The sequence below is a fragment of the Phacochoerus africanus genome, chromosome 2 (assembly GCF_016906955.1).
Source record: "Phacochoerus africanus isolate WHEZ1 chromosome 2, ROS_Pafr_v1, whole genome shotgun sequence".
Taxonomy (NCBI): domain Eukaryota; kingdom Metazoa; phylum Chordata; class Mammalia; order Artiodactyla; family Suidae; genus Phacochoerus; species Phacochoerus africanus.
In genome coordinates this window covers 236,349,071-236,364,552 of record NC_062545.1, presented here as the reverse complement: position 1 = coordinate 236,364,552, position 15,482 = coordinate 236,349,071, and the positions used below count along the sequence as shown (strand labels likewise).

The 15,482-nt window shown below is 41.5% G+C and overlaps 1 protein-coding gene across 6 annotated transcripts in view; it reads left to right on the top strand.

Annotated features, from left to right (window-relative positions):
• LOC125120087 (transducin-like enhancer protein 1) overlaps nt 1-15,482 on the top strand; it is a 92,345-nt gene that overhangs the window by 21,473 nt on the left and 55,390 nt on the right. For 3 of the 6 annotated variants that reach the window (XM_047767827.1, XM_047767825.1, XM_047767824.1), the window contains exons 5-6: nt 8,009-8,071; nt 9,839-9,913. In XM_047767827.1, coding sequence (XP_047623783.1) covers nt 8,009-8,071; nt 9,839-9,913 — 138 coding nt within the window. Of the gene's footprint in view, nt 1-8,008; nt 8,072-9,838; nt 9,944-15,482 lie in introns of all 6 variants that reach the window. The other 3 variants (XM_047767823.1, XM_047767822.1, XM_047767826.1) reach the window with 1 other exon arrangement.

The following is a 15,482-nucleotide window of genomic DNA, read 5'->3' as shown; positions in this document are numbered from 1 at the left end:
CTCCTGCTTGTTTCTGACCCTAGGTGAGTTATTTTAACCTTCCGGTGTAGTCTCCAGGAGCACCTTCGCTGGTTGACACTTAGAGCCTGAATGCAAGAGGATCCGGTGTGTGCTAAGCTGGAGAAACTGCTGCCATTGCTGTTGTGGTTATTCAATGGCCACAGTTCTCAAAGTGTGGTCCCCAGCCCAACAAGCCACAAATCACCTGGGACCTTGTTAGAAATGCAGATGCGGGGGGGCTGCCAGACCTCCTGGCTCAGAAACCCTGGGAGTGGGCCTAGCCCTCTGTGTTTTACCAAGCCTTTCAGTTGATCCTGTTGCACCCCTACCTTTGAAAACCGCCAATAACCTCATAACCATTATAACCTTGACCTAAAGAGACCCCAAGTCCTTTTCATTTGGATTTCCCCAAAATTGTGGTTAGTCTTTTATTGACATAGTTATATGTTAAACGGAAAACTACTCTGATGCATTAGAATCTAAGATAAAAATCCCCTTTTCATGAGTGTGCTGGTGAAGCAAGGTGCTAGGATGAGAGATAGGCTGGTGACTAGCCATTGTTATGAAGGAGATCTCTAGGCCAAGGAACTTTTCCCCCTCTTATAAAGGAGTGGGGTGCGAGGGGTATTGGAAGATTATTTGCAGAGTTTCACATATATCATTTGAAGTATGCAATTTTATTAAAACATCTTGGATTTTCTTTTGGTACATCAGGTGTCATCTTCATGAAATAGAGAGATGCGTTTGTGGATGTGTTTTTGTGGACTATGCTTTCCTAATGGGCCAGATTGTCTGACATAAGGGCCGAGGCACTAATTCTATTTGCCTGCGAAGGGAAGGGGAGGACAAAAGTGCAGTTTGGGAGTTCCCGTTGTGGCACAGCAGAAACGAATGTGACTAGGAACCACCGAGGTTTTGGGTTCGATCCCTGGCTTCGTTCAGTGGGTTAAGGATCTGGCGTTACCATGAGCTGTGGTGTAGGTCGCAGACAAGGCTTGGATCTGGCATTGCTGGGGCTGTGGTGTAGGCTGGCAGCTGCAGCTCCGATCAGACCCCTAGCCTGGGAGCCTCCGTATGTCGAGGTGTGGCCCTCAAAAGACAAAAAAAAAAAAAAAAGTGAAGTTTGGCTGCTACTTGTTTATTTAAGGTTCAAGGTGTATCACTGAAACTTCTCATAAAAGGCACAGTACTTATGCCAATGGCAGCAAGAGGACCAGGACCCTGTTGTTGACAGACCGGGGCACCTTGTTGTGGTCCTCTTGTTGGCTGAGGGAATGACATGGCCTTGACTTTTTATTGCTGCCATCCTGTTAGGGCTGTATTGCTTGGCAGACAAGGCTGAGTGTGTCAGCTTTGTTTCTGGTCTCGAGTACATCCCAATTTCCCACTTCCACTTCCTGGAGAAAGGACTCGGCAGAGAACATGGTTTGTAGTCTTTATGATCCTGGGCAAATCATTTCCTTTAGGCATTGCCCTCTTCATGTGTGATATATGGATTCTAAGAGGGCCAGACATCCAGAGGGTTTCAGAGTTTGCCAGCAGGGTTGGCCAGCATCTTTGTGACTCAGTGCCAGGGTCAATTACGGGAGTGGTGGGCCTGACCAGCCTTTGCTCCCTTCCCTGCTTAATAATACATCCAAGCTGGTAAATCAAGGGCAGCATCTACAAGGTCATTGGAAGCGGGGGTTGGGGGGGGAAGGCACTGATAACCCTGCTACACCAGGATAATCACTGGTTTTATTTGGGGTATCAAATTACAGTGCTTGAACACTGCTCCTGTTGTAAAAAATAAATAAATAAAAAAGCCACACAGGCACCCTAACACCACAGCTTTGTTCTTTCTTCCCATCCTGCTTCATCTAGTAAATGTGTTGGCCATTTAAGCATCATTATCATAATATGACTTGAATGGTTGCTTGCCATGCCTTTGGGTTGATGTTGTGTATTTAACCATTCTCCTAGTATTAGACATCTGATTTATCAGTAGGGCAAATGTTAAGTTTTTCCAAAACTGCAGATGGTTGTGATGTGTTGAACTACTACTGTTATATCTTCACCTGACTTTGTCTCTTTTGCTTTGAAACTCAGAGCTGCAGTGAACAGCTTCATGCATGGAATGCTTTTCATTTGAACTGTTTCCTTAGGATAAATTCTTAGCTGTGGGAAGCCTTACCAAAAGGTTTGAATAATTTCATGCTCTTGAAATACATTGCCCAGTTGCTTTCCAAGACGACTGTACCAATTTACTCTGTCATCAGTAATGTATGATTGCTCCAGTTTCCCAGAGGACTCATCATCGCTGGATTTCATTAGTTTTTTTTAAAAGAATAAACTAACTTAACCGGTGCAGAGTGACCCACCTTACTTACAGAGACATTTGCGTTTTATTTGGTTGCTAGTGAGGTTGAACATTTTTTCTGTATTGAAGGCTTTCTTTTCATAGACTCTGAACCTTCTAGTCAGGGGATTTAGAGATTATCTATTTATTTCCTTTGTGTGCTTTGTTTTCATGTTCTTGCCCGTTTATCTCTTGCCAGACACTTCTTACCAGCTCTCCACTCTGTTTTTTTCTCCTGGCCTCCCGCTTGGTTCGAGGAAACCAAAAGATCAGTTTGCCAGCCCTCAGCATAAAGCGGCATTTTTTATGATCCATCAATTTGCAATTTAATGGTGGTGGAGTTCCCCTCCCTAAGCTGACTTTGGGCAAGGTGCCATTGGATTGCTTTGAGACCCATGGGCAATTACTCTTAAGCAGTCCTCACCCTGCTTTGAGCCTCCAACAACCCTCATTATATATTACTCTGTGTGTAGTGGAAAAGTGGGCAGACGTTGGGGAGCAGGCTGGCTCTTCAGTCTGGTAATTAGATGAGGTGGACGGAGTTTGAAAATGTGGAGAGCCAAGCTTTCGGGAATGATGAAGTCCTAAAACTTAAGTTCAGCTGCCCAGAAGACCATGTCTTCAGTTTAAAGAGCTCTGCAAAACCGGGGTTTGGTTCGTTCCTGGCCTTTGAGGAATTTGATTTAACTCAGTTAAAATATACATGAACTTGGAGTTCCCGTCGTGGCTCAGTGGTTAACAAATCCGACTAGGAACCATGAGGTTGTGGGTTCGATGCTTGGCCTTGCTCAGTGGATTAAGGATCCGGCGTTGCCATGAGCTGTGGTGTAGGTCGCAGATGTGGCTCAGATCTGGCGTTGCTATGGCTCCGATTAGACGCCTAGCCTCAGAACGTCCATATGCCTCGGGTGCAGCCCTAAAAAGCAGAAATAAATAAATAAATAAATAAGAAAATATATAAATAAATAAATAAGAAAATATATACATGTACCTGAATCTTGTACCTACCAAGATATGAATTCTTACAGTAAAACAGCCTTCTTCTGACACTGGTTAGGAATGGTTTACCCGGTTACGTGTTGGTCATTGAGTTTAGGGTGTGCGGGGATTCCATTTTAGTTCCTTTGGAAGGACCCTACGTGGAATGTGTGCCCTGTGGTCAGTTTTGGTGGGGAGGGTTGGGAGGGGCTATACCCGAACGTTTGGCACAAGTCTTCTTATGCTTCCCACCTTATTGTGTTGAGAAGACTTGATGCCAGAAGCTGTTAGGAAAAATGTACAGAAGCCTCACATAAGATGTGATCTTAAATAGTCTTAGTTTGCCAAAGGACCATAAACACCGTGGAGGAACTTGAAGGGCTTAGAGTGTGTTTATTGGTATTATGGGAGGAAAGGCAGCTTCTAAGTGGACTTGAGGTAGGCCTTGAAGGACTCGGATAAGAGAATAGCATTTTGTAGTAGTACAGCTGTAGTTTACATATTAGCTTACTTGATTCTGATGAAACACTTTAAGCAGATTGGTGATAAGAGCCTGGGGCTCAGCAGTTGAAATGACTTAACTAAGAACACCTAACTTAGCATTTGTCTGCTGACATGCAAACCAAGTTTTTGGATTACGACTCTATTACCATAAGAAATCAGTGAGAAGGGAGCTGGCATTGATGAGGAAAGTAAAGATGGTTCTGGACTGATAATTTGGACTCCTGCTTCCTGCTGCTTCAGCAAGTAGTGGCTGGCCCTGAGGTGAAGTCTGATACTGGGGCCTTTACCAAGCTGGTTACTTTTCTGGGCCCAGAGGTTCCAGGGATAGCTCTTGAATGGTGACTTGTTGTTGCCTTATATGGTGTCAGTAGTACAGGGTAGGTTTATTCATAAACATTGTGACTATTAGCAGATACCAAATATATCTTGAGCTTTGCGCAGGAAAGTGATTTCTAGGCGGAAAATATAGTTTTTTTCCATTGGAGTTGTCTAGTCTTTGGAGGAGGTGGAAAGAAGGCAGTCTGAAAAGGTTACAGAACTTTCTTAACACCTGCTTAAGCGGTGTTAACGTGCTATCCAGTTTAACCTGCTTATAAACTGTGGTCAGGACTAGAAGGGCAGGTGGAAAATGCTGCTACTCGTTAATTGGCGCTATATTAAAGGTCTTATCAGAATACCCTTGTGTTGAAGCAAGAGATAATACTAAAGAATCGCTCTCAGTTTTTATGCTGCCATCCACACTATTTTAAGGGCTGGGCACAAAGTTTGTGAAACCCTCCTTCGGTGGTGGTGATGTTTTAGAACTCAGATAGCACACATTGCATCTTCATGCTGCCAGGAGTAGGTACTCTTGAAGCCTGGACAGCTTGCTTGGACAATTTCAAGGTGAGTCAGAGGTGAAATTTGAAGCTAGGCTTCCTGGCTCATCAAGCTCACTTGTCATAGTTTTAAGATTAGAGTTTAGAGAGACCTGGCAGAGGGAAGAGTCAGACAGCTGGGATAAGATCCTTCTCTGTAGTCCTTATTTCCCTTTCTTCTCTAGTCCGTTTATTTCGGATTCCCAGGACAAATGGTAAGGCTTTTGATGTTTCTTCACCAGTTTGAGCTTTGATATTTAACCCTCGGCCTCCTGTTGCAGTCTTGGCTATTGTCTGTGTTTTAATCTGTACTTTTTAATTTGGTTCTTAATAACTCTAATGTTATTAAAGGTTTATGAATTCATTTCATTGAAACCAGGTCTTAACTGTCCCCTGACAGTCAAGTTCACTTTTACTTTGAAGCCACTTCGTGTTATAACATATATAATTATTACTTAAAGAGGAGATCATCTTTATGTCTAAAACTAAAATAAATTCCATTTATGTCAAGTAATTAAGTGTAGAAAGGATAGTCATAGCAACTCTGGGAGAAAATTAAGAATGACTTCTATAATTTGGGGTTCCAAAGGCCAGGAACATAGAAACACCACTCTTTAGTTTGAGCACATAAAAACTTAAAGTTTTGGGAGTTCCTGTCATGGTTCAGCGGAAAGGAACCTGAATAATATCCACGAGGACGCGGGTTAAGGATCCAGTGTGGCTGTAGGCCAGCAGCTCCAGCTCCGTTTCAACCCCTAACCTGGGAACTTCCATATGCCATGGGTACGGCTCTGAAAAGCAAAAAAAAACAAAAACAAAAACTTACATTTTTGCACAGCAAAAAGTCCATAGTAAGAAAGGTTAAAAGACAAGTGGAAAAACTGTGAAAGAGAGTCAGTATTTGTCCTATGGAAAGAATTACTACAGAAAGACGGGTGATGAGTAAATAACAGAGGAAAAGAGAGAAAAGAAAAATACAGTAGGCCAATCAATATCTGAAAAGAGTTTTAACTTCAGGAAGAATCCAAGTAATGCAAATAAAAATGAGGTAATGTTTTCATCTATTAGATGGATAAAGATTCAAAAAAAAAAGGTCAACAAAATCCAGTATTGACACTGAGTGGGGGAGCATGTACCCTCATAAACTGGTGATAATGTAAATTGGTAAGCTTTTCCACTGGGCAGTTCATCAGCGTGCATTATAGTTTAAAATATGCATACACTTGGACCTAGCAATTTCACGTCTAGGGATTCCTTTTAGAGATCTAGGGAGAGTGTTATTTGACATAGAGTTTATAACTGGAAAATTTTAGGTGTAACATAAATATCCCCTGATATCTGGAGTGCTTAGACACCTGTTTGCTTGTATAGTGGAATATATTGATGATGTCCTTATTCATATCTGTATTTATTGAGTGGGAGGGTATCTATGACAGATGTTGGAGTGCAGATCACGGAAAAATGTTACACGTGGTTATCTTCTGGATGGTGGACTTCGTTATTTTAACTTTCGAGTGTATTTCTGTATACCATACATCTGTGTATGCGTATGCAGAGGGAACAGATATCATTTTGAAAAATGAGTTTTAGAGACGGGGAAAGTACAGAATGCTGTTGGAATGTATGGTAGGTAGGATAGTGGGGAGCAAGAGTCCACAGAGGTCACCATTAAATATATAGTGTAGAACTCTGTTGCAGAGGCAAGGGTAGTGTGTGCCTGCTTTCGAGGAGAGCCATGACCTTGAGTTAGCTTGAGTGGGTGGCGGTGATTAAATGGACTGGGTGGGGCTGACCCAGTTCTGTGTTTGCACCTGGTCCAGCTGCACCCTTTTTGCATATATATACCTGTTTGCCCTGCTTGTTCAAGCAAGGTCACGGGTTTGTTCTCTATACCAGTCATTTCCCTTCCAGTACATTTCTTCTAAGCCACGGTCTATAACCCCATCTCTTTGGTGGTCAGGGAGAATTGAGTTGGGTTGGCCTCAGTCCAATCCCATAAAACCAAAGGCTTGGTGCTCAGTTAACTGGAATCATCTCAGAGGACAAAAGGCAGCTCTTTTTTTTTTTTTTTTTTTTTTAATGTACTTGACTATACAGTTCTGAGGTTTCTACTTTATCTCACTTATTCCATTCTCTCTCTCAAGGGCATGGGGCTGTGTGCTTCATAATTTTCTTCTCATAATCCTTTTCATTGCCTAATCAGTAATAGAGGCGGCATTAGTAAGCATTGACAGAAAGTGATGAAATAAATAAGTGGGACTCCTCAGATGACTTTGGGGGTGGTGGGGCATACCCCCAACATGAGGAAGTTCCTAGAGCCATGGAATCCCTGCTGCAGCAGTGACTCGGGCCGCTGTGGTGACAATGCTGGATCCTTAATCTGCTGCATCACAAGAGAATTCTTTTCAAAAAATTAATAAAAATTAAGAAGCAGAACTGGTTCTTCAGAGGAAAGCAGGGCTGCTTTGTGTCACTGGAGAGTGTTTGAGGTAGGGTGGGCAGGTGGCTCCTACCCTAGGCTGGAAGCAGAGCACCTTCTACTTCTTCCCTTGCCAGGGACTGCTGTGCATTTGGAGCTGAGCAGGGACTTTTCCTGCTTTCTCTAGTATAGCCTATACCACAGACACTCAGGACACATTTTCTTAATGAGTTCAGTGGAACCGTGGAGCCTGTCAGTGAGATCCTGGCATTTGATGCTGCGTTCTGGTGAAACTGCAAAAGCCCAGAGTACCTTGACTTGATTGTGACACAACTTGAGTTCAGTTTCAGCAGTATTTTCTAGGCTTGCTTGAAATTGTGAGACTTGGTGAATGAAGCCTTACTGACATTAAAGTTTCAGCTGTGCGGGAGCTAGGACAAGAGGGAAGGAGGTCTTCTTTTGCTTTCTCATTTATTGCATTTGCCTTCTCACTTATTTTGAGAGCTTGACTGCCTGGGTAGTTGCTTCTGCTCCAGGTTTCTGACTCCAGTTTGAATGGACTTGCTGGAGCTACATAAATGTGCCCTGTAATTGAATAAGTGTATGGAGGGGTTTGCAATCACCAGGTTAAATGATTACATAGCCTTAAACCACGCAGATTTTCCGACTCAATTAAACTACCCATTATCTCTTATTTAAGTGACCAATAAAGCGTGCGATTATGTCTTACTTTGCAAGTGGGATTAATATCTACTGTTTATCTCAAGATAAATATTGCTAATGTAGCCTGGGAAAGCAGTTTTATGCCCTCAAGAGCGAGGTAGTGGAGGACTCAAGGGTTAGGTATGAAGTTTTATCTTTCTGAACTGATTATGAAATATACTAAACATTTATATGGCTTTGTCTTTATAGACCGAAATCGCCAAGAGATTGAATACGATTTGTGCACAAGTCATCCCATTTCTGTCTCAGGAAGTAAGTAAAACTGTTCAGCTGTTAAAGTGCAATTATGTTGCTTCTCTGTTTGCAAATTAGCTGGTTTTAAGATGTTAATTTTATCGTGAGGAACAAGTGTGAAGAACATCTGTTATAGCTGAAGTGTGTAAACCCCCTGCTATTCCATCTAAGAGATCTGAGGGCACACTGTAGAAGTGGTGACAATAGCTCAACCTTAAATTAATTTTTTTTTCTGTGGAAAACTGCAAAATGACTCTCGAGCATAAAGCTTTCCTTTTCTTAGAGGAGTAGTATAAGCTCAATAGCTACTGATGATACGGGTGTCTTTTCTCTAGGCAGCTTTTCTTAGTCTGCATTTTTTAAAATGGTTCCATCAGGGTTGACTTGACCATGGAAGCAGGTATTTCATTTGTCCTTGTACATCAAGGCAGGTTGATGTAAGGCTTCCCCGGAAGGAGGGCATGCTGATACAATTAAGGATAAGAGCATTCATGTTACACATTTCTCGTTACCTTAGCTTACGGAGCCGTATACATGAATAAGGCATATTATTAAGTTACAAAGTCCTAGAAGTTTAACCTTAATGTTTTGAGAAGGAAAAGCTCTTTTTATGAGTAATTTATGAAATTGACTCAAAACCCAATACGTTTTACAAAGTCCTACCATACAGCACAAGGAACTGTATTCAGTATCCTAGAAAGGAATATGAAAAAATAATACATATATAGGTATATAACTGAATGACTTCTCTGTGTGGCAGAAATTAACACAATAATTATAAATCAAGTATACTTGAATAAAATTTAAAAAGTATTTTGAAAAACCCAGTAGATTTTAAATTTGCCTTAATGTTTCTTACTTTTGGATCCAAACTAAGAAATGAACAACTGTGTTTTAAATGTATACAGGATGCATACATCTTGACACAGAGTGAAAAGCATCAGGCCTTGGAGATGTCATACTGAGTGTCTGTTCTCCTTGGCATCTACTGCTCCAAGCAAGGTGGCGCCATACCTATCCTCATGGCAGCCTTTTCCAGCATAGCATTTACATGATGTTGCAGTTTAGATTTGTTGGCCTTGTGAAGCTGTCCTTGGTTAGACTTTAGTAATCCTGGTCTCTGCTCTAATCTCCTTTCCCCCAAAGAGACCAGTCCCCCAATAGTGCAACTTTGTTTTTATTTGTGGATGGGACTAGGAGGTATGCAGATGTTTCCAGCCTGTGATCTCAGAGCTTTGTGTAATGGAGGGGGTGGCCCTTCCTTTCTTCTGTGGAGGATGAAACATCTAAGGACTGAAGGAGGAGAGGAATTTCCAGAGTTTTCCAAAACCAACTAGTGGACTGAGATTTGTTGACCAGAGAAGCAGTTGCACTTTTAATATTTAAATTTTAGGTGTCGAAATGAGTGTTTTTAAATGACTCTAAACTTGTCCTGCTCAAACGTATCGTCACAAACCGCTTTTGAGAACTAGGGTGATCTTCCGCATCTCATACTATTTATTTTTCAAGGCTTCACGTTACTGTTTTTGATGTCCTTTTTTGACTTTCTACTATTCCGAGCCACAAATTCCCATCAGAAGTTGTTGGTTAGAAGTAAGGAAAGCATCACTGGCTGTTTTCCTTTCCCACTGTCTGTGTGTTCTGTGAAATCATGTGTGCTCCAGCAGCTTCACCTTTAACTCCGTATGACACTTCAGTCTGCACCACATGTAGCATTTGTCTTCTTGGAGGGTACAGGAAAGTTCTTGGCCTCCTCGCTAACACTTTTTCTTCTTGTTTTTCAAGCATCAACAACAGGTGGCCCAGGCTGTTGAACGAGCCAAACAGGTGACCATGGCAGAGCTGAATGCCATCATCGGGGTACGTGGCCTACCAGGTCTACCTCCTACAGTGTGTATAACCAGCTTTCATTTCTTCTTAACTTGATGGCTTAATCTTTATCTCTGTATGTCATGTTATGTAGCTTAACCCGGACCCATTTGATTAGCAGGGGCGGGGATGGCAGTTTCAGGTATGCTGAGGTGGGTCGGTGAACAGAAATTAGCATAAGGGAGATGACAGAAACATTTGTAGGAGGGGAAGAAGAATAACTCTTCTTTTCACTGGGAAAATAAACGTAGTTGCTCCTGCTTCCTTAGTCCAGTTGAAGCTTTAGGGAAGCACTTTAAACATATACTTTCCTCACATCTGTTGTATCACCTTAGATCTCAGTGAGGTCAAGGCACGTCTCAGAATGATTTCATTTAGTGGCCTTTTGCCTTTTGCCTTCCCAGGGTATTAGAACCTACGTTCTAAAAATAACTGTTTTGCTTTTCTTGTGCCTCTTCCATGAATTTTTAAGTGGCACCTCGATGGAGAAGCAAGCTCTCTTGCTGTCGAAGAAGTGATAATTGTCTGTCCTGGTGCCCTCTAGCCTTTTACCGGGTTTCTGCACTCCTAGGTTGAGTTCAGTCAGTGCTCCTTGCTGGCGACTGGTTGTCAATCACAAGTCCTTGGCTCTGCGTTAATGAGCCCTGTGAACCCTTCAGTCCATCCCAGGCATGAGTTCATCTCTCCCCACCCCCGCAACTACAGGGTCTGGGACGGTTCTCATGTTTTCTGCCCTTCCAGACTAAGCAGAGAAGAAGTAGCTGAAACAAGGGACCGTCCTTTCTGATTTTATTCATATGTGAGTGCCTTGAGCGGATTCAAATCACTCATTTATCAATTTATGTTAATTGCTTGTGAGAAGATGCCCTGCTGGTCTTTATAGTTCCCTCAGACACTTTGTAATGATAATTAGACATGCTGCTGTACGGATTAAGAGTGCCATAGTGCAGTGACGGCCACAGACAATGGAACCAGTTAATCCATCAGGGTTTAAAATTACATCCCAACTGGAGATGGAGAAAAAACATAAGAGCCAAGGAGGATTAAAGAATGAGCCTCAGCTTGAAAACTCTCCTTTCATCAGTTTCTCAATTGCAGATCTGCAGTCGGGTTGCCTGTGGTAAGCTATTGGCAGTCAATTAGGTGAAATAAACTGGGAGGGTGACCTTCATTTCCTTTTAATAGCTTTTTCCTCCCTGAAATGGGGAGCTTCAGTGGATTTTCAGCTTAAATTTTATTCAAGCTGCTTTATTACACTTGACAGCTTAGCTCTGCATAAACAATTCTCCCCTCCTCCTCTTCCCCCCAGATCCGGGCTCTGCATCTCTCCCCCTTAGTATCACATTTTTGACTGTTACTTAGTGGGCTCTCTAATCACATTCAACAAAAAACACAATTACATCTGCATTTGTCTGCTGCCTTCTGTACCCTTTTCTTGTGTAATGAATTGCTTTATTTCAGAGATCAAATCAAATATTCACTGGTACTTTTGCATGTACCGTGTTTGATTAGCAAAGACTAATAGCAAATTGTACTTGTAGCTCGAGCCCAGAATTTTTTTTAACCCAAATGAATGAGGATGGAAAAGCCTGTTTTGATTAAAGGAAAACATATGCAAAGCAGTTCTCAAGTACCCAGTTAAATTTTGTGGAACATGTTTGTTTTCTGATAGGCTCTAGATTTTTACATATCATTTCTTAATGGTAAAACTTTGTACTCTTACATCCTCAAAGGCACTGCTCAATCCTACCCATTAGAAAGGAGGAAATCGTGTTAACCAGATGTTTATAGGTAATACTCATTTTGAGTTGAATCAGAAAATAAAACTAGCAGGTTGTTTTGGAAGGGCAGATGAATCGCTAATTTTATGAATGGCTTTCGTCCAGGAAACATGTTGTTGAGATTATAAAGGCAGATTAGCTCTGATAGCTAGCAACAATAACCCAAATCAGTGAATTGGGCCCAGCACAAGACTTAACGCCAATTGTGTGTCTTCAGCATACTGGCATGTGCAGCTTTTATAATTGTAATTTTTGGATCAGTATATTAATTTATGTCAGCAGGCTCTTTTAAAGTTTGTAGTGATCAATAATTATCCCGCTCCGTAAGTTTCATGCTCTGGCATATGCTTGATTTTTGCTTGAAAGGAATTGTGCTCGTCCTGGAAAATCGAAGTAGCATAAAATTGGGTTGACAATTCAGTGGACCTTTGCACCCCTTCATTGAACATGCAGTGTGTCAACCTGTCTCCCCAGAGGGGAGGAGGCTCCGGGAGGCTGTCTGTTCCTACAAGCAGCAGCTGCGCGCTGAGTAAATGCTGCCCCCGTTTGATAGCAGCTGTCAGTATTGTTCAGGGACCGACTTAGGGTAAAGAACAATGGGAGAGGCCATGCTCTTCGTCTGCATCGACTTTCAGGCTAAGAAAAGAAATAGTAATTTAACGGTTTAGACATCTATTACAAGTGTGAAAGATCATGAAAGAGTACCCTTTAAAATGCAAATGAGCCGAAACATTCTCATTCCCTTTAAGGTACAATCAAGGAGCTTACTGCTTGCTTGACAGGGCTAAAGATATTTCTCTTTAGCAAACCTGGAAAAAGTTAAATCTTCTCAAGGACACCAAGCTTCTAGGTAAGCTCAGCTATATCCTGGGACTCTGTGGATGCTCTTTTAGTAGGAAGAGAGAGGTTATTTATTTATTTATTTATTTTTCGTTTTTGTTAGCATGAACTAATGGTGCCCATTTCTCACTGCATAGAAACTTAGTCCTCTTATATCTGGGAGAAAATACTGAATTTTAAATCTTTTTCCACTTTCCACAACAGCACCTGCCTTCAGCTTAAATAGATTACTGTTATTTAAGAAAGATAAGCTTCTTAGATATTTGATATTTGGAGAAACTCTAAATGTTTTTTGTTAATGCTTTTTTTTTCTAACAGCTTTGACTGATGGCAAATTTGATAATTGGCAGAATGATAACCGCAACCTAACTTTTTTGAATTTTGCTTTTTTAAGCTCTTTTGCTGTCAAACATGTTATGTTCTTGTAACGATAAAAAGTATTTAATAATGCAGAGATCTAAATAGGCGCAGTTTATTTGATTTGGTACATGCTCACTTGTACTTTAGAAAACAAGTTCATTGTGGGAAGAGAACTTATTTATTTGAACTTGAATTTTTTTTTTCTTTTTAAACATCAGCCTCCACAATTTAAGCAGCATTTCTCAAAGTTTTTTGTGTTTTTTTTTTAATTTGGAGCGCTACCTCACATGCTGAAAACAAAGTAGATTATTGATGGAGAGAACATTTTATTTGTGGAATAGCTAATGGCTACCTGAAGGTGAGGAAGATTGACCGAAGGACTCTAAGATCACGCCCCATTGTAGTGTTTGGGGAGTTGGGAGCTAAGAGCTCTCTTCTGCCTGCTGTGATACTAAACAATTGATTTTAAATCAAGATTGGGATTCCAGATAATTAGTATTACCTTTTCACTGGGTTTATATCACATGTAACTAATATATATAATGTAGATATAGACACCTGTGCACACATGATTTTTTAAAAATTGACGTGTAATTCACGGGTGAAGTGCACAGGTCTTAAGGATCATTGGCCCATGCACACATCCTGTAGCCCACACTACTCTCAGGGTACAGATGGTTCCCACCACCCCAGAAAGGCCCCTTGTGTTTCTTTTCAGCCAAGTGGTCCTACCTCCTGAAGAAGCATGGTTGCTTTTTGATTAGAAAGTAAAAGAATAATTAGCAAAGTGCAATTTTCTTTTTTTAAAGAAAACAGTCGCATGGTTGTATATCTGTTTCTAACCTAGTAGCTCATCTTTCTAAGACTGTTTGCATTGTGTTACCTTGGACAAAGTGTGGACCTGGGATAAGAATGACTTGGTTGGGACACTGCTACTTTTTAGCTTTGTGACCTCATACAGTCAGTTAACTTCTGTTAGCATTAGTCTACAGATGGATCATACCACTTAGCTCACAAGGCTTTTGTGGGGGTAAGCCCTTGGCTGGTAGCCTTCACCCAGCACATGGTCCTATCTCCCTGAACTGTGGTTTTGGCTACGTGGTTTCTCTCAATGCCTGTAGCAGATCTCTGGGTCCAACTGGCCAAGCCCCTGCGAGGGGCTGTTGCTCTGAGCAGCAGGTCACCTCCTCCTTTGTCTTTTCATGGTGGTTAACATGAATGTCTGTGTTTGAGATTAGACCCAGCCAGATGCTCTGCTCCTGCTATTAAGTTGTTGTGCTTGAATGACTTTTAATAAGGACACAGCAGCACAAAAGCACTGCCATTTAACTTTTGATGAACAAACTTAAAAGATCAAAACCAGGGGGGAAAAGTTAAGTTTGAGGAACAGATGGAGAGAGATTTGAGAAGCAAAAATGTGTGGACAAGGCATCATCATTGGCTTCCTTTCTCAACGTAAAGAGGAAAGGGAACCAGGCCTTTGGCTGGCACCAAGAGGTGGCAGGGGTCCTTGTGATAGAATAGGAAGGAGAGAAGAGGAAGAAGAAGAGATGGCTGGGTGACCAGTGGGGCTTGTCCTTCTTTACCACGAAATGCTAGATTTCTGAGAGCTGCCTTGATACTAACTGTTGGATATAAGAAAATTTAAACAACTCCCCACAGCAATGCTGTCAACTTTGGAAACTCGGGGGAAATTTGGGGTTAATGTCAGCAAGGTTGTTGTCCTTTCTCATTTATTTGAATGGGGTCTTAATTACTTTCCATGAATATAATTTCTGTCAAGGCCTTTGGGGTCCAGTTATTGGTCAGATGTGTCTATTTCTGTTTCATAGGGAAATTGGTAAGTCTCTATACTTTAAAACAACGTAATATGAAATAAAAAAGGTGTAGAGTGGTGTCTCCCTACTATGTTTGTGTAGGGGATGGCTGTGAATACAAACTCGCAATGGGTCCATAGGAGCCTTTATGTCCTTAACAGATTGAGTTGTAGACCTAAAGGCCTCCCTGTTGTTGCATGAGATGATTGGTTTAAGGATTAGCAAAAAAAAACGTTGGATTATTTTTCTCCTCCAGGCCATAGCTGTCAGCCATCTATAGGATTGTAGTGTGTGAAGTTTAAGAGGATGAGGTTAGCCTCTTATTCTTATGAGTATGTGGTTAATCCCTGGAAAGCCCATCAATAACCCAGCTGTAAGTTTCTTTATAAAACAAATTCGCCCTTGGAGAATAATACATAGCCTGCTATCAAATGGAGTAAATAAAATGATGACAACAAACATGGATCTTCCAGCTCTCCCAGCTTCTATGTAGTGACATACCTGCCACCTAAATTCCAGTAGTCCAGCCCTTTTATTAATTTTCCAAAGGGATTAAGCAGTACTGCAGAGAAGTTTTTTATGCATCCTCCTTCCTTAGTTCAAGCTAGTTTTTTAACTGAGAGTATAACTAGGTATCTCTGACAAACGCAGAGCTTGGCTTCTGCATCTGGGTTCCTCTGTATAGGCAGTGTGCTCTTTAGTTACTAGGAAACTTGCTGAAGCGTTGTTTACTTGTTCAGCCCCCACCCCCATGCATTTTCA